The 20,092-nt window shown below is 37.8% G+C and overlaps 1 protein-coding gene across 2 annotated transcripts; it reads left to right on the top strand.

Annotated features, from left to right (window-relative positions):
- The first annotated feature begins 394 nt into the window (after positions 1-394).
- On the top strand, positions 395-13,349 carry LOC122786855 (prolyl endopeptidase-like). Of its 2 annotated transcripts, none has more exons than XM_044053359.1 (15): positions 395-605; positions 2,270-2,344; positions 3,053-3,186; positions 3,274-3,404; positions 3,515-3,724; positions 4,422-4,543; positions 4,912-5,017; positions 5,377-5,568; positions 8,123-8,320; positions 9,483-9,586; positions 10,355-10,491; positions 10,787-10,881; positions 11,062-11,193; positions 11,350-11,506; positions 12,433-13,349. In XM_044053359.1, the coding sequence occupies exons 1-15, from the start codon at positions 564-566 to the stop codon at positions 12,725-12,727; spliced, it is 2,130 nt and encodes a 709-aa protein (XP_043909294.1). In that variant the 5' UTR covers positions 395-563; the 3' UTR covers positions 12,728-13,349. The 2 variants fall into 2 exon arrangements, with proteins under 2 accessions (XP_043909294.1, XP_043909295.1); XM_044053360.1 differs by lacking the exon at positions 395-605 and adding an exon at positions 621-743.
- The last annotated feature ends 6,743 nt before the right edge of the window (positions 13,350-20,092 follow it).

Below are 20,092 nucleotides of genomic sequence, written 5' to 3' on the forward strand. Positions count from 1 at the left end.
ACGATGGCTTTAAGTAAATGAGACAGAAGCTGCCCAGAGAAAAGTCACCACACTGCTAACGCTAACCCGAATTCAGGGCTAGGGTACATAATAAAAAAAAAACAGCAACAACAACAGTGGGCCTGTTCATAACTCATTTATCAATTTTATTTCATGTAATAATATAATGATTATCATGACATTTTTTTATCAACCTTAATTTTGGGGGCCCCCACCAGGTACTACGCGCTCTGCATACTCTGTGTATAGGGAGTGCCCTCACATCAGTTTAGGGCCCCATAAAGGCTTCTGCCGGCCCTGACTTAGTATCTCATAATTATGAGACACAAAATGGCACCCCGTGCCCTGGGTGTGGCTCACTTCCTGTGTGTAGAGAGAACAAGTACGGGCGGTTGGTGACACACAAACCACACGTGTGTTCGTGTCGTTATGCTCTGTGAGGGAAATACTTTCACTTTCATTTCACTTCACGTCATTCGTTCGCGGCGCAGCTGTCAGGGCGTCCAGAAAAAGACACATAAACGAGTAATAACGAGCGTAAAGCGACTCGGCAGAGAAACGGCATGACGTTTAAATACCCGGCTGCACGACGAGATGAAAACAAGGTTAGTGGTAAAGTCCTGCTGCTGTTTTACTGAGGGGAAAACAAGGCGAGAGCAGGAAGAGAAGGACGAGTCAAATGGGTGGAGGGCTGGAGAAGAGACTCGTGACGGTGACTCAGCGTAGGAAACAAAAACTTAACTGTAAGAAATAACAACAAAAGTATGAATTTATACACATGCTGCTCCCATTGACACAGCGTCGAGTTTTTGTTCACTGCATGCTTTGTAGCCTACTGTGCCAGCCAGTGCCGGCACAAACTTTTATGGGGCCTAAAGCAGAATCTGATTTTGCCCCCACCACCTTCTCAGAGTCATCACATATAACACAGTAGTTAGGGGCCGTATTACATGTTATTTGAGAGATTCCCTGCCCAACCACTAGGATGTGGTCTGTATTTCATTTCTTATTCTTATTCCGAGGCTTTCCACTGTACTCGGGTTTAAGTTTTGTTTTGATTGGAAATAGAAAGACGCTTGTTGAGTGGAAATGGAATAAAAGTGGACGTCAGAACAGACACTAAGGAAGATCATTCAGCAGCCAATAGCGCCATAGTAAAAGACTTAGTCGCTACACAGTAAATTCCATTAATTGCATAAATTAATTTTGTGTTATTTACACCAAACCAGTGTTTTTTTTTGTTAGTAGTATAGTAAAATCCCAAAAAAGACCTTGTATTCATACAACAATTATCTTAAGATAAATACACGTTAGATATATGTATATATATATATGTATGTGTATATATATATATATGTACATATATATATTACATTAATGAGAGCCACATTGTGCTAACTTGCACAATACATTGGACCAGCTGTGCACAAATTATTATTTTTTGATTTAAGTGCGGGTCCCTGTGTGACAGCAGCAATTATTTGATGAATCCATAAACATTTGACGATTAAATGAATCTGCACCTAATGTGACAATCATATATTGGTTTGAGTGATTTGGTTTTTAATGAAAACAGCTGATTAAATTGATTTCAGTGTCTGAAATGTGAATATTCTTCTTATTTTGCACCTCCATGAAAGATATTTGATGTATGGGAAATGCTGATTAACTTGTTTGTTTGTTATTATTACAATTATTCTGAATTGAGAGAATAAATAACCACTGAGAGCAAAGCCCTGATCATATTAGTCCAACTGATGGAAAAAGCCTCATGTTATCAAAGGGTCCACATCTTAAGCAGGAAAATGTATTTGTTTTTAATCAGCATTGGCAGATATTTTTCTCAGAATCTCATGAAATGCTGTAAAGTGCAGTAAAACCTTTTCTTAACTAGGTTAATTGAGAAACATCAAAATGAAAATGTTTTTTTCCGTTACTGTTCACTTACTGAAAACTATAACAAACATAACGCCCACTTGACTGAATGGGCATCATGCATGTGTTGAAAGAACCCATGTTGAGTCAAATTCGCTCTTTGGCGCATGAGGGCCGACGTTTCAGAAGCGCTTAACCTTAAAAACAACACTCAGTCGAATCGTCAGCCAAGACAAATACTCAGCTGATGGTGAAATAAAAATTCAGCAGGGAACTTCCAGCCGTGGAATTACCATATGGAATCTATTCCCGTCAAGAAACAAATACAGGCCAAGAAGTACGCTCACCTGTTTGCATGTGCATGTGCTTGTATGTGTCTTTATCTTCCCCTCAGGTGGACGACTACAATGGAACCAAGATCTGTGATCCGTACGCGTGGCTCGAAGACCCTGATGGTGCAGAAACCATGGTATTGTTGCAGTCAATGAAACGTGCACCGTATATCAATATTATATCCACATCATGATGTGATATCGTCATATTATATAAATAAGGTGATGTGTGACGACTTTTCCTGGTTTTAAAGGCTGTTGCATTGGTAATCATAGTTATTCTATATGTTTTGATACAAATAAAATACACAGAATCGACACACATTTATATTAGTCATTTAGTAACACTTATTTAACCATATTTATAGGCAAGTTCATTGTTTCTAACATGTAAATATCCTTCGTTTAACATTAAAAAGCCAGATAAATAAAGAAGGTATTATGTGAAAATAAGGGAGTGTGTATCCACATATATCTCACATATGGGGATATATACTATTTACTATTTATCAGCCATATTGCCCTGCCATAAGCTGCATTGAAGCTTTTTTTTTTAATCCACACAGAAATGACATTTTAGAAGCCCTGAAGCACAATTTTTATTTTTATACTTGTTTGGATAAAGCTTTATTTAAATAAAAATGGCTTGCACACAGTGTATGTGCATGCGCGACGTTTTCTCCATTTTTTGAATGTAGCCGCGTTACAGCACCACATAGAGGCCTGGCATGTATACAACAGCGTATCGAACACTAAACTAAAAACTTAAAAAAAACTGCAAAGAAAAAGAAAGTTTCAGGAAAGTCCCGAAAAACATCCGCCTTCATTCTCCTGTTTTATTTCAGGCCTTTGTTGAAGAGCAGAACAAACTGACCATGCCATACCTGGAGCAGTGTGCCGTCCAGGCTAAGTTCCACCAGCGCCTCACTGAGCTCTATGACTATCCCAAATACAGCTGCCCCTACAAGAGAGGGAAGAGGTATTGTTGAAATGTAAAGGACAAGGGCTGCCCAGGTGAAGTTGAACGTCTTCCTGATCTCGTTGTTATTTCCTGCTTTATTTTCAGGTATTTCTACTTTCATAACAAAGGCCTCCAGAACCAGGATGTGCTGTATGTGCAGGACTCTCTGGACGCGCCCGCTACCGTCTTCTTTGACCCGAATAAACTCTCCGAAGACGGCACTGTGGCACTGAAGAGTGAGTCAACAGACAAACTTTCATAAACACAGAGAAACAGGAAACAATAACCAGCGCTGACGATTTATCTTGACATGTCTTTTCTCTCCTGTCCTCCCCCCAATGTTCAGTGGGACGTCTGTCGGAGGAGTGTGAATATTTCGCGTATGGTTTGAGTAGCAGCGGCTCCGACTGGGTCACGGTGCGCTTCATGAAGGCCGATGACCTCACATCACTGCCTGATGTTCTGGAGAGGGTTAAATTCAGCTGCCTGGCCTGGACTCACGATGCAAAGGGCATCTTTTACAACTGCTACCCCCGCCAGGAAGGCAAAACAGACGGTGAGGGGGAGACGCCACAGAACTCTAATACTAAAAACAATATGGCAAAAAATCTTATCACAATATCAATAAATAACAACTAGAGATAAAAAATAAATAATATCTTCTATTTTTAGTTTAAATCCCGATATATGAGATATATGTGGATATGAAGCTACACTCAGGTTGTTTCGCATGAAAGGTTTTCTTTTGGGATGTTTACGCTTCTCAAAGGAGAGTGACAATACACTAAAGTAAATACACTCTAAAATAAAATATCTACTGTTTATGGTATGAAAACATGATCTTTAAATACACTTATTACCTTTCATTTCACATAATACATGCTTTATTTCTTTGGCTTTTTAATGTTAAGGAGAGAGTATTTACACGTGTGTGTATAACTATGATCAAATTCGGCTGTAGCACAAATAATTGGGCTCAAAATTAAAGCGGTGTTATTAAATGACCTATTTAAAATTAATGTTTATTATTTTTAATCAAAATTTTGTGTATTTTCACTTTTTTTTTCAATTATTATGAACCAAAATTTAGTTGGGGACCCAAAAAAATCTCTTGCGACCCGTCTGTGGGTCCCGACCCAGTCTTTGGGAAGCAGTGCATTATACACTGTACTGATTAAACTGTGTACTAATCCTGAATCACTGCACGTTTTCATGAATGTTCTAAACCGTTCTAAATCTGTGTCGTGTTAAAGGTACTGAAACCACCTGCAACATCAACCAGAAGCTCTACTACCATGTGATCGGCACCGATCAATCCCAGGACATTCTGGTTGCCGAGTTTCCAGATCATCCAAAGTGGCACAGCTCAGTAACCGTGAGTCTATCGACCGTTTAAATCTCATCATCTAACTTTCACATCAACAAAAATAAACCACATTTGCATCATTGTCGGCCTATGAACTTTTCAGCTCGCCTTTGTTTACCTTTGTCTTCCATTGAATGTGATTCACCTCCATGAAAGCCACATTGCCAAATGTGGTCATGTTTGAACACATCACTAGCAGTGCACAGGGAAACAGTGATTTCAAAAAACAATCCAGTTTCCTGATATCACAGTGAAGCTGTAGTCCCTTTTAAACGCGTCATTTTCATCCGAAAAGCAGTTTAAAAACGTGTTAGTTTACATAATCACACGCATTATTTTCTTCTTTCCTCTCTATTTTCTCTCCGTCCTCCCTCCAGATATCAGACGATGGCAGATATGCTGTGTTATCCATCACTGAAGGCTGTCAGCCCGTCAACCAGCTGTGGTACTGTGACCTGCAGCAGCTTCCCAGCGGCATCACAGGTCAGTTTTTCTGTGCCTGTGCCTCGTGTGTTCTGTTTACTCAGGTAAAAATAGTCCAGAGTGATTGTTATGTATTTTCATGATGACTGACTAATGCATTTATACCCTTTTAGTAGCATTTTGTCTGATTTTGTACCCACTTTGAGCATTGTCAGCACATGTATGACTGTATGTGAATCTATAACTGATGAAAAAAAGCAGAAATGCCGAAATACTGTTGCACAATATAACTGAACAATGACCTCAGCAGATGTAGTGATTTCAAACTCCACTTTGCCGCCTGTTTTCTCTTGTAAAAAAGTATGAAATAATTGGAACTTGGGAACCAAAATCACACGCAGCATCATTTTCTCCTTCAGGACTGCTGCCGTGGGTCAAACTCGTGGACAACTTTGACGCCCAGTACTCTTACATCACCAACGAGGGAACTGTGTTCACTTTCCGCTCAAACTTGGACGCTCCGCGATACTGTATCATCAACATAGACATCCAGAAAGCAGAGAGGCAGCACTGGACGACCCTCATGCCACAGCACAGCAAGGACGTCCTGGGTGAGACTTAGTGGAAATTAGGCCTCGCCATCGCTGCTGTTTACCTAAATCAATTCATTCCTGATTCACAAGGTCCTGATTCGATTAAATTTTTGATTTATTATCAATTAATTTTGAGATATTTTAATTTACATACCAATTTTGCCTGTTTATGAAAGTTATATATACAGAACGAATGCTCTAAAGTGTATATGATTTGGATCTCTCTCTAACCTGTCATTAGAAAGTATTCATTCACATAAAAATGTGACCCCAAAGTAGTTACGTTAATGCACCTTTTTATTTAATATGACCACAACAGTACAGTCAGGTGATAATCCAAACTCTAACATCAAAAAAAAAAGTTCAAATTCAAAATATCCAGCCTACAAACACCACTAGACATTTTAGATTAGTTGTCCAGCAGAGGGTGCTGTGAGCTCAGACTGACCTGCATCCATGTCCTCTTTTTGCTCATCAATTAGTGAATAAATCTGCTGACTCAGATGTTAGCTTCACTGGAAAATGAAATGAAATATTAAAAGATTGATCTGAGGATTTTATTTATCGATATCGGACCTTCCAAAGTAACAATTAGAGCTGCAGCTAACGATTATTTTCATAATCGATTAATCTGTCGATTATTTTCTCGATTAATTGATTAATCGTTTGGTCCATAAAATATCAGAAAACCTTAAAAAATGTTGATCGGTGTTCGTCAAACCTGGAAATGATGATGTTCTCAAATGTCTTGTTTTGTCCACAAACCAAAATGATTCACTTTTAATGATTTCTTTGTTATCCAGAGCAAAGACATGAAGAACAACAGCTCAATCAAATATAGAGCAACTGCGTTCACTGAAGAAACAACACAAAATAAAATAATTCCAATTAGAATATGATACTGAAGATCCCCTTAACAGTGTATGATATTAAAATAGTAAGATGAAAATCAGTGACCATGAAGGCAGATGTGTTTTATGACTCATATCCTAAATTGGAGCCTTTGCCGTTTGCTAACCGGGTTTTTTTCAAGCTGCAAATTTGAAAAAGATAAATATATCATCACTGCTTTCTGGTCATTCTGCTTTGGACACTTCTCTGTAGATTCTAGAGATGATCTATATTTGTGTGTGAAAATCCCAGTAAATCATCAGTTTCTGAAACACTCACAGCAGCCAGTCTGGCGCCAACAACTATGTCACATTCAACGTCACTTCAATGATATTTCCTCCTCATTTTAATGCTCAGTTTGAACTTGAGAAGCTCGTCTCGACCGTGTCTGCATGTCTGTGACACAATCACGTGATTGGTTGATGAGTTTAAAGAGCAGTCGAACACGTGTACCTAATAAAGTGGCCAGTGATTATATAATGGCATTTCACTGCAGAGGAATCAAACTTGAGTGCACTCTGAGAAGAATGGCTCATATGTGGAATCATAGTTTCACAATTCAGTCCCATGAAATATTGCAAAATCACTTCACTGAATTTCTGTCCTGATGTTTTAGTCTGACCACAATAAATGAGAAGTCATCGGTCTGTGGTCAAGGTCGTCCGTCACAGGGAACTTAGCTCAGAAAGTGATATTTTACTCTTTTTCTTTTTTTCTTTTTCGTTTCAATGTGAGTCATGACGGTAAAATTACGGTAATTGTTGCTTGAGATCACAGAAAAAAAATATCCACATGTCAGCTGAGACGTGTGCACACGCACATCACACCTCATGCAAACAAACCAATAATAGAGTGGGGAAGAGAAAAGTGAAGTAGAAAGTAGAAAACTGAATTAATGCTCAGCGCAACTTGCTTTTCATCATTTAAACGAAAGGTACAGTGCGTCACTACATTGACGTTGCATGTTGCAGCTGAATCTGAATCTTGTGGTAAAGACGTACATGCCTCGATAGAGCTGAAATCACACAAATATAAAAGACTCGTGAGAAACAACGATGTAGAAAAAAAAGTTTCATGGTTTTATTTTTCATTATCTATCAAAAGTAGATGAAGTTATTTAATGTAAACTTTAAAGTCTGGGCTTTTAAATGCTTTTTCAACACACTCTAATATGTATCACTGTGTGATCAGTGTGTTAGTCTGCCCTCTGCTGGATGAAGTTAGTAAGATCAAGATTCAAGATTCCTTTATTGTCATTCCAACACACATTAAGACATGAGGTCAGAAACCAAATTTCAGTCTCTCCAGAACCCGGTCAGCCCAACAATAAAAAGAAAAAAAAGAAAGAACCAACAGTTTAAACTTAAAAAATATAAAATTAAACATTTAAAACATTAAAACCTCTGGAGGTAAGGTGCTGTGTGATTATAAGAGTTAAAATGAATAGAATAATATAATTTGAATTTAAATAATAAAATACATTATTCAGTCAAAAGACTTATGCACAGTATGCACCTGTGTTAACTCTGTGCTTTAGTAACAATAAACAATAAAATAATAATGAAAAGTTGTTATATTGAACTCTCACTCAAATTCAAACAAGGGAAAAATGGAGCAGGAAGTAAAGGCACACAAGATAATATTGTCATGCTTACATTGTTTTTTTGTATTTGTCCCGCAGGCTTCGTCTCTTGTGTGAACCAGCACCACCTGCTGGTCAACTATGTCCACGACGTGAAGGACATCCTGCAGGTGTACGAGCTGTCCACAGGCAGACTGGTCATGGATCTGCCGCTGGACGTCGGCACGGTGGCCGGCGTGAGCTGCAAGAGGAAGCACTCGGACTTCTTCTACAAGTTCACGTCGTTCACGACACCAGGTCAGCTCTCCCACTCTGTACGTTTCATTTAGGTCCGTCAGTCGATTATTCCGTCAGTCGATTACCAAGTTCATTGATTAATGTTGTGTTGAGTGTTTTTCTTGTGCTTCTTAAATGAATATTTCCTAGTTTCTTTGCTTCATATGACGAAAAAAATTACAATAAAAACAAGTATTAAAGGAGAGCGACAGATTCATCGATTATAAATAATAATGGATAGTTGCAGCCCTAACTGTGTTATATACTCTTTGATGTAGATTAGACTGTATTGATCCCACACTCTGGAAATTCACGTTGCTCCAGCAGCAAAAGGGTTCAGAAAATACTTAGTGTTAGAACTAGTAATAGAAATTGTTTATATGCATATGTTTACACTTATTTTATGCATATATGTTATGTTAGTTTTTTGTAATACTCTTATTCCTTGTATATATGCATATGTTTACACTTATTTTATGCATATATGTTATTTTAGTTATTTGTAATATTTATATTTTTCTTATGTATATTTATACTTTTTTTTCTACAAAAGCATCTCTTTTTCTACTTTATGCTGGTGTTTTGTGAGTGGACAGCAAAGTAAGAATTTCATTGTACAGGGAAACGTGTTTCTTTACTGTGCATATGACAATAAACACTTTGAATCTTGAATCTTGAGAAATAGAATAAGTAGTGCTATAACAAAAACAGAACTGAATTAAATATTAAATAGCAGAAGTACAAAAACAAAACAGAAAGTGCAGTGGAATTATTGCACATATGAAATACGTCAAGTCTAATAATCTTATGAGTACTCATTATACAATCAAATGCATTCAAATTCTCATATGCAATTAAACATTTTACCTATAGAATATCAGAAATTACTTCTGAATATTGTGTTTTTTCCACGACAAACTTGTGCAGTCAGTTTAAAAACCCACACATGTAACCATACAATTAACCTGTGATTCTTTCTTATAATAAGATGCTTTTATATAAGTTCTGAGGGTTTAGTTTAGCAATGTAATGTAACTTTACTGTTATTTGTTTTTCACTATTTAATTGTGAGATTGTGATGCAGGACTTTTGTTTTTCTCACTTTATGAGATGACATTGTTGCTGAGGTCCAGTTTCAGGTTCAGCTCGTGGCCGCTCACCTCTGCTGTGCTTTAATGTCCAGGAATCATTTACTACTGTGACCTGAGTGAGTCAAAGCCGCAGCCCACAGTCTTCAGAGAAGTGGAGGTGAAAGGAATCAAACAGGAAGATTATCAGACCACACAGGTAATATGTTCCACCTCTGAGCCAGTGACTTTTCATTATCTGCACAGTATTTCCATTAAATTTATATTTACATTTATGTTCATTTAACAGGGAGAACTTTTTTCAGACGCTTTTGTTCTGTTCCTTTTTTGTCACCGTAGCACACTTTAGTTTCAGCTGTTGTGTCGGACTGCTGCAGCCTAGGCTTTCCTGTGCTACAGCTCCACCCAGTGTTCACACATGTAAACTACATTATGGCTTCAACAAAGTGTATTCTGAAAAAAAAAAACAATTTGAAATGATGATGTGCTCTAATGTCTGGTTTTATCCAAACTAAAGTAAAAATGATTCAGTTTTAATAATTTCTTTGTTTTATGGAGCAAATAAATCTGTGAATATTCACTTTTAAGAAGCTGAAAACTTACATGAAAAAAACCCACTCAAACCAACTAATCAATTGTCAAAATAGTTTGCAATTCATAATCGATGAATCATTGCAGCCCTTTTGTTATTATTATAAATGTCCACTGTGTGTGTTTGTGTGCACAGTTTAATTTTGGACAACAAAGGATTCAGGGTTTTTTCCAGTTACAGTATAAATGCATAGGAATGATTGTTTTTTGATTAAAATAATTGAATGAATGAAGAGAATAAATAATTAAAACTAAGAAATATGTATTTATGTACTAAGAATACATGTAGAGCTGCATTTGTATGTGAAATATTGCACTTTGCACTTACAGTACTGATCTGTACTGAGCTGTTTGTTGTACATGTATTTATTCCAAGGTATTTTATCCCAGTAAAGACGGAACCAAGATCCCCATGTTCTTAGTTCACGCCAAGGGCCTGAAGAAAGATGGAAGTCATCCTGTTCTCCTCTATGGATACGGAGGCTTTGAGGCGTCTATACAACCATACTATAAGTGAGAGCACAGTTACACACAGTTACACACAGTTACACACAGTTACACACACTCTGTGAGTTTTACTTTCACTTTAACCAGAAGATCTGAGGTTCTACAAGGTTCATAAGCGAAAAGCAAGTCCGATAAACATCAAGTCCCAAGATCAAGCTTTAATTTGCCAGCTGTCTATAAAACACACACAAGCCTTTAAGCATGATAATCAATCTTCTGCATCTAAATACAGTTTCTTTACAATATAAAACGCTCGTACTTGTTTATACTCATCCTTGTGTTTCTGTTTCCTCTCCGTCAGTGTTGCTTACCTGCTGTTTGTGAGACACCTGGGAGGAATCCTGGCTGTGGCCAACATCAGAGGGGGAGGAGAGTACGGACTCACCTGGCACAAAGGTACAACTGCACACAAAAAATAAAACAAAAGACATCAAAGTGCACTCTTGTATGAGGTACCTATAAGTGTGTTACAAGAAAATGACAGAAAACGTTAAATAAAATGTTGATCAGTGTTTGTCAAACCTGGACATGATGACGTTCTCCTGATGATCTTCTGCTGCGTCATGTGTTGTGTAGCGGGGACTTTAGGGAACAAGCAGAACTGCTTCGATGACTTCCAGTGTGCAGCCGAGTATCTGATCCAGGAGAACTTCACCACAGCGAGTCGCGTCGCCATCAACGGAGCGTCTAACGGAGGCCTGCTAGTGGGTGAGTGCAGGAGTGTTTTTATTCATAATATTCACACATTTGACTTTTACTTTACTGTCATTTGCATAGTGTGTGGTTTTGTAAAGTTAATAGAAATGTATGTGGGTTTGTCTCTTCTTGTTAAACATATTAAATGTATGACACAAACACCCACAGCGGCGTGTGTGAACCAGCGTCCAGACCTGTACGGCTGCGCTGTGGCTGAAGTGGGAGTGATGGATATGCTCAAGTTCCACAAATTCACCATCGGCCACGCGTGGACGACTGACTACGGCTGCTCTGACGACCCGGAGCAGTTCAAGTGGCTCATCAAGTATGGACACACACACACACACACACACACACACACGTCACAACACTGCACTAAAATACACAAGAGAATCTGAAGTGTAGTTATTCTTAAAAATCATATTCAACTGTGATGCAAATAATCATAAAGACAGAATATCAGAATGTAGGTTGCTGAATTTCTTTTTTTCTTTTCACTGTTAACACGATAACACAATCACCGGATTATCCCTATGTGATAAAGAACATCTTTTATTTATAAGGACAATTTCAATGCAAAATGGACCAAAACATAAAGTCAAATGTAAATATAAATATGGGAAAATACTAATTTACACAAATGATTTAAACAAAATAACTCAAACTTATTATTTTGTACTCATTCTACTTCTGTCTGTGTTGTCGGGCTGCAACTAATGATTATTTTTATATTCAATTAATTAGCTGATTGTTTTCTCGATTATTTGGTCCAAAACATATCAGACAATGATAAAATAAAATGTCCGTCACTGTTTCCCAAACCTGGAAATGATGACGTCCTCAAATGTTATGTTTTGTCCCCAAACCCAAATAATTCAGTTTTAATGATTTGTTTCTTATATGTACCAAAAACAACTATTCACCTTTCAGAAGCTGACTTGTTTTGCTCTCATTTGAATCTTTGACAGTATTTTTAAATGACTTTGAGGCAGAAACTGACTGTAAATGCATTTTTTATTGCTTTTATTAAACAAAAAAGCTGATCATTTGATTTTATATGTTGTATGTATTGTTTTTACATTGTTTTTAGTATGTTGTGTGCTTGACTAGTTTTAGACTAAGAGAACTTACTAATTGTAGCCCATATTTGAGTCATTCAGTGACCTTCAGCTCTACCTGTGATTTTTAAGTAAATCAACAAGTGTAGTCACACATGAGAGTTTGAATGTTCCCTCTGCTCTTCCTCCTCAGGTACTCTCCTCTCCACAATCTCCCTCAGCCGCCGTACACTGGCCCTCCTTACCCAGCCGTCCTGCTCCTGACTGGGGACCACGATGACCGTGTGGTGCCTCTGCACACGCTCAAGTACTGCGCGGAGCTGCAGCACGGCGTGGGCAGCAGCGCCGCGCAGCAGCAGCCGCTCTTGGTCAGGGTGGACACTCGCAGTGGCCACGGCGCAGGGAAACCCACCGCCAAGGCCATCTTAGAGGACACGCACATCTTTTCCTTCATAGCAGAGACTCTGGGTCTCAGCTGGAAGGATTGATGAGATTAGAAGTGTAAGTGAAAGAGAAATATGATGAGTTACTAGAGGAAAATACACAGATAGTCTTTAATAACGGCTTCTTAAAGGTCCAGTGTGTAAGAATTAGTGATATTTTCTATGTTTAAATACAGGTGCAGAGAACAGCAGCAACGTCAGGGCTCTAAAGCTAATATGCCAAAGCCATATGTCATTTTCTTATATAATTCAAAAAATCTCTTAGCTTCTTTTTGCTCTTTTTGGGACTCCTCCTCTCACCTTTCCCAAGTGCGTCAGGGAACTACAGTGGCCTTCGCGATCCAAACGGGATTTTTGCAGTAATTTTTTAAACTTTATTTTGCTTCTGCTTCAAAAATACGGCATACTTAAAAAATCCTTATTTTAAGTTACGGAATCCAAACATCTGGCCATTTTAATGCAATGATAAGTTTATATCAACATATCTATGGGTTGTATATTCAGTTTCTGTCAATCCCTCATAAATGTTACACACTGGACCTTTAACTCCAGATCACATTAGCCAATCAGAAATGCATAGAAATGCACTTCAATTTAACATTTTCATAACAGAGCATGCCTATTGTAAAAACTGAAATCAGTCTTTTAATAAATTTTGCACTATAAATTCTGCCTATTGTATCATAATCTGTTTTCAGCAGTTTTCCCAAGATGAAACTTCATCTGGTTTCAGGTTCTCACTGTTTTTTCCCTTATTTTTTTCCCCAAATCGGACACTTTCAAATCAATGTTTTAAGAAAAACTGTGGTTTAGGTACATTACATGTGGCTAAAGGTTTTTTGTTTTTAGATACGTATAATCACAAATCACAGTTATTCTGATCCATGTTAGCTTAACCTTTAGGAAATTTACAAGTTGAGATTTTGCATTTCATGTTTAAAAGTTCCGAATTATTATCAATAATTCTAAATAGTAATAGTAAATCACTAATTTTAAAGCATAATTCTGTATTTTCAGAGTATCTTAGTAAACTAAATGAATAAAGCTTTATAGAAAATGAGCAGAAAACACAACGATGACACATAATGGCGTCGAGTTATGAATGAGGATTAAAGTGAAAATAGAAGTACTGCACAGTGTTTGAGCAAATGTTCACATTGACCACCAGGTGGCAGTGTGGGATCACAAAGTTATCCTCTCTGTGCTCATCATCTGTGAACACCTGTAAGACAAAAGCTTAGTCAGACTTTAGTGTCATCTTTAAAAACACAAAACGGATAAAGAATTAGGATTAAATTAGGATTAAAATGTTATACATTACATTTAAGCAGAACCGTGCAGGAATTGTACCCTAATTTAACAGCTTTAGAGTCAGTGTGATGGTTAAATGTCTTGTCTCCACTGCCCCCTACTGTCTATTAGTGGAAAACCAGCCTTGCAAGATCAGGGCCGCAAACACAGACTCCTCAGAATCAGGAGTTCTTGCAGAGTTTTTAGGAAACAACTGTCGGGAGAATGTTGCGAGAACTGAAAAACACAGAAACATGCAGAACAGATGCTGACCGACATGGACATGGCTCCGTGGTTAGTGTTCGTCGGCTACGTTGACAAACAAATGCACATGACCGGGAGATTTTACAACAGTGAGGATAAAGAGGTAGACGATGGATGGATGGATGGATGTACTCAGGCAACCAAGACTTGCAAAATTCCTCTTTTATGTGGGCTGGTTCACTGAGAGCACCAAGGTTCCAGACAGATCTAGAACCCTAATGGGAACCCTGTCAGTGCTTGCCGTTGTTAAAGCTCTTTAACGGCACGGCGTTTAGAGACGTACTAACTCTTTGCCAGCCATGCAGAAAGTGCACAAAGTTGTCCGTGCGGTCACTGCAAGTTTAATCTCGGCTCAGAGGGAAGTTCCGATTTCGTCAGGCCGAACCTATGGCCTTATCTAAGTACCTCTCGGTGGAGAGATAGAATAAGGAAAAGGAGAAGAGGAAGCGGCAACTGCAGGAGGAGGAGGAGGAGGAGGAGGGATTTGCCGACAATGACTCTTTGCCATCGGGGAGAAGTGGTTTGAATGAAGCAGCGAAAGACAAAGCCGGTAATAAGCTGGACAGATGAGAGTCAGAGAGCGAGAGAGCGACGGGGCTTCAAGATCATGCAGCAAAAAAAGACTGTGACACATTTTTCCCCCCAGGAATGTCCCAGAGGACTGGACAGGCTTGTGATGCTTCATTTCTTTCCTTTCAACCTCTCCCTCTCTCTCTCTCCCCTCAGTCACCTCCTCTCCTCTCTTCACACACACACACACACACACACAAGCATGGCCTTCACATCTCCTTTACTCAGGAGAAACGCCGGCTTTTCACCTACTCTCCCCGTCTCCTTTTCCCCCTCGTCTCACACTCGCAGGTCCCCATCCTTGTCCTCCGTTTGTTTACTTCACCGCCTCCATAATGCAGGGATTAATTTCTAAAAGCCGATTTGCGCTGCAGCACAGTCTGGCAGAGAGCGAGGAGCAGAACTTTTGTACTCGGGGAAGTTTCCCCTTCACACTGGGTTAGAGGTGGACCGCTCCTTTTAATCTTCACACAGAGCAGAAGGGAGCGAGGGATAGAGAAGGAGGACAACAAGGAAGAGACGGCTGGGAATCACTAATGTCTTTACAGAGGTGTCGTCTGCTTGCCCATGTGCCTCTTTTAATCCTTGTGACTCTTCTGTTACCTTTCATTTCTCGCTTTCACGTCTCTCTGCTGCAAAAGTTTGTCGCGTGATAACGTTTTTATTTTCATAAATAAAGCAGACGTGTATTGCAGAGCATAATACGGTAAGAACCATTTTCTAGTTTAATTCGACCACTATTTTAACATGAACTGTTTTATTTTTTCAGACATCGTATTAACATGTATCTACTAATGCAAGAAACATAAATCACTTGATATGTTTGCCTTTCACAATGATCTCCATGTCAGATTATCAATCCAGGTTTCCCACGGGTCCTTGAAATCCTTGAAAGTTTGTGAATTTGAAAAAACAAACAATGAACAATGCTTGGATTTTGTGCAAGAAAGAATTTAAGTTGATATTTAGGTAAACGTCTCCCTTGCTTGTTACGACGCCACCTAGTGTTTCATGTAAACTAACGTCGATTCATTAATGGGACGACTTCAGTTCAGTGGTTTTACATTCCACGCACAATAAAATAACCTCTTGAGTGGTCGCCATGTTTGTTGACGCCTGCAACGTGGTACTCAGCACTGCCCTCTAGAGGAAGTATTGTGTAAATGTCCATACCAATGCAATGTTAGGTACAGTACGTAGAGTAGTGAACAGTCTTTAAAGTGATACTCGAGTAAAAGTACAAATATGTTACCAGAAAATGACTTTGGTAGAAGTTGCAGTCACTTTTTATAATATTACTTAAGACTTAAATAAAAGTCTTAAAGTATATGACATTTACTCTATTACTTAAGTATTAAAAGTCTTTTTCTGATATAAAATGTACTTCAGTGTTAGAAGTAAAAGTGAAAGCTCAGTGATATGGTGAGCTGTCTTTCAACTGGAAGGTTTTGGGTTCAATTCCTGGCTCTGCTAGTCTATGTCCATGGGGTTAAGTCTAAGACCCTTAACCCCATGTGTGAATGGGTGAAAAGTTCAGTGTAAACCAGCTCATCGAGACTAGAAAAGCTCTATATAAATACAGACCATAATACCAACTCTTCTTCTTCTGATTGTATTTGGTAGCAACGAGTAACAAAGATAGTTAGAGGAATGAGTAAAAGTAAAAGTTGCTAGAAATATAAATAACAAAGTACAGATATGTGACATGTGTACTTGCACAAAAGTCACATGCACAGTAACATAGTATTTCTACTTTGCTACATTACAACACTGGTAGTGACAAAGATAATGTTTGGGACGTAGTAAAGGATGTAAAGTAAAGTATAAATGGACCTAAAAAAGGTGGCTAAAATGTATTAATTCTGTATTAAAGTGTCTTTTCATTAGTTTCTCTATGAGTCATAAAGTACATTTCATAGTTTCACAAAGCTCCAGGTGATTTAAAAAAGGAAATACATCCAGTTTACAAATATATTAAACAGAAAAACAACAAACGCAAACAACAAAAAATGCTGATTGGAAATGCAGCTGGAAAAACAATAATCATTCCTGCTTGATTGACTCAAACATTCAATCAGAATTTTCTGTCACTGGACCCATCGATTTATTACTCACAGCCACCGACTTTGTGAAGTTGAATTCTAAAGGGAAATTTAAAACTTGATGAATTACCTATGCTTCAGGGCGTCGCATGTCATTTTTTGCAGTTTCTCCTAAATCACTGAAAGGCGCTATAGCACCGATCAGCCACAGCACTGAAAACACTGACAGGTAAAAGTGAATAACATTGATTATCTTGTTACAGCTGTCAAGTGCGAGGATGAATTAGTCATTTATGGATGTGGGGCAGGCAACAAAAAAATGGGTGTGAATGTGCAGATCTGAGTGACTTTGGCAAGAATGACTTAGTGATGGTAATAAAAAAATAAGAGTCAACAACGTCAAGTTAGAAAACTCACTGTATGGTAGGAAAAGCAAAATAAAATGGAAATAGACTCACTCACTGAACTCAAATACAGCTGAACGGGTTGTGATTCGGCTCATGATCGCCGGCTTTAAGCAGTGCTGTCGCTAAACACACCAGACTCCTCTGTTAAATATTGAGATTTTAGACATTTCCTTTGCTAAATGTTGGAGATTAACAAGTTTCCAGGATTTTTAAGTATTTTTAACTGATCTACAATTCCGCATCGTTCGGTTGGATTCTTGTGTTAATGACTCTTCCAGTGACGACACTCTCAGTGTCCAGCAGCCTGTTTATGTCACATTTTAGTATCGTTTCAGAGAACCTTGCCAGAGCAGGTACTAAAAAAGCACCAGGTACTATCACTAATGGAAAAGCAAAAAAAAGAGTATAGTCGAGTTGAGTCGAGCAGTGCTAAAAACTGTATAATGGAAAAGGAAATATAATGGAAACAAAATAAGTCTCGGCATTAAAATACGTTTTCTGTGATCGGATTGCAATCAGATAGCACCTGACCACACTATGACTTTTTTGAGTGATTTTGGACGACATACTATACTTTGACTTTTTCAAGTGATTTTGGACGACATACTACACAATGACTTTTTTGTCAAATTTTTGATTATACTAAACTGTGACTTTTTGAGTGATTTTGACCGGCTAAACTATGACTTTTTTGTCAAATTTTGGACGACATACTAAACTATGATTTTTTTGAGTGATTTTGAATGACGTGCTAAACTATGACTTTTTGTCAAATTTTGACATACTAAACTGTGGATTTTTTGTCAAATTTTGGAAGACATACTAAACTATGACTTTTTTGAGTGATTTTGGACGACTTACTAAACTATGACTTTTTGTCAAATTTTTGACTTACATACTAAACTATGACTTTTGAGTGATTTTGGACTGAAAACTATGACTTTTTGTCAAATTTTGGACGACATACTAAAGTATGATTTTTGAGTGATTTTGGACTGACGTGCTAAACTATGACTTTTGTCAAATTACCGACATACTAAACTGTGACTTTTTTGAGTGATTTTGGACGACGTACTAAACTATGACTTTTGTCAAATTTTGGGCGACATACTAAACTGTGATTTTTGAGTGATTTTGGACGACGACTAAACTATGACTTTTTGTCAAATTACCTACATACTAAACTGTTACTTTTTGAGTGATTTTGACTCCACGACTAAACTATGACTTTTTTGTCAAATTTTGGACGACATACTAAACTGTGACTTTTTTGAGTGATTTTGGACGACGTACTAAACTATGACTTTTTTGTCAAATTTTGGACGACATACTTAACTGTGGATTTTTTGTCAAATTTTGGATGACATACCGTCTTTGCAGAAAATAGTCAACAAAAAATGTCAGCTAGCACCTTCAAGGCTTTTTCAAGCCTTGTCAAGGTGTTTCCTTCCATTACCGCAGAGTCGTTGATGATGAAGTTGAAATTCTTGTTGAAGTTGAAATGACGCAAACGCAAGCAACGCAACGCAACGCAGAGTTTTAGTTTGGTTTTTGGAAGTTATTTTGTTTGAAGGCTTTCAGTTTGGTTTAGTTGTTTTTGAAATACCCAGACAGACACACATATATTCGTAGACACATACCTCCAGTGGGATTTGAACCCATGATGTCTTGAGTGGTGATGCGACGTCCTTGTCCACTGGACCATCTTCAGCGCTAGTGATTCTCCCAACAGTGACAGAGGATCACATGACATAAGTGAACTGATGAAGGATCAAACATTTTGTCCTCGTAATTCAACGATTCAGATTTTGAAAAACACAGGCCAAGATGAGGAACCAAAAAATTCAGCCTAAGAGCATGAAGGCAAATATCTCAGTCCACCTGAAGATGACTTGTATCTCTGAGGTTATAAATTCTAATCTTACAATGAAGTGCGGTTCACACATTTTTAAAACTTTAGACTAAAAACACAACTTAAAATCATCAAGAAAGGGATCTTAAGCAACTCAGTCAAACCAGCTTCTTCTGTAAAAGTAAGAGGTTGTGAGTTCAAATCCTATGTTGAAGTGAGCTTTTTTAGTTTAAGATTTAATGAAAACAGTCAAAGGATCTAAGAAAACCTGACAAAGTGTAGAATCAGGTGGCTCAGGGGACAAGAACGCTGTCTTTGCTTGACCGATTTTGGCATACTATACCATGACTTTTTTGGACGACATACTATACTATGACTTTTTTGACCTATTTTGGACGACATACTATACTTTGACTTTTTTGAGCGATTTTGAAAAGTCATAGTATAGTATGTCGTCCAAAATCACCCAAAAACGTCATAGTATAGTATGTCGTCCAAAATCAGTCAAAAAAGTCATAGTATAGTATGTCGTCCAAAATTGGTCAAAAATGTCATAGTATAGTATGTCGTCCAAAATCGGTCAACAATGAAGTCATACTTCAGTATGTGGTCCAAATTTTGACAAAAATTCATTGGTTAGTATGTCATCTAAAATTTGACAATATATCATAGTTTAGTATATTGTCCAAATTTTGACTAAAAAGTCATATGTCATCCAAATAGTCACCCAAATGTCATAGTATGTCATCCAAAAATTATATTTTTATATTTGAAATACATGCACATGTATATTTGTGTAGATGCCTTTTATTATGGTGGGAAATGTATTATTACAGTTTATTTAAAAAAACATGGCAACAAAAAAGTATTCTCTTATTTTGACTTTTATTTAAATACTGAGGTGACATATACTTGTAGTGTATGGACATCACAGTGAAAAAGAGGGCAGATAGTAGAGAAAGATACAGTACCTTCATGAGCGTGT

The sequence above is a fragment of the Solea senegalensis genome, linkage group LG20, assembly GCF_019176455.1.
Source record: "Solea senegalensis isolate Sse05_10M linkage group LG20, IFAPA_SoseM_1, whole genome shotgun sequence".
Lineage (NCBI taxonomy): Eukaryota > Metazoa > Chordata > Actinopteri > Pleuronectiformes > Soleidae > Solea > Solea senegalensis.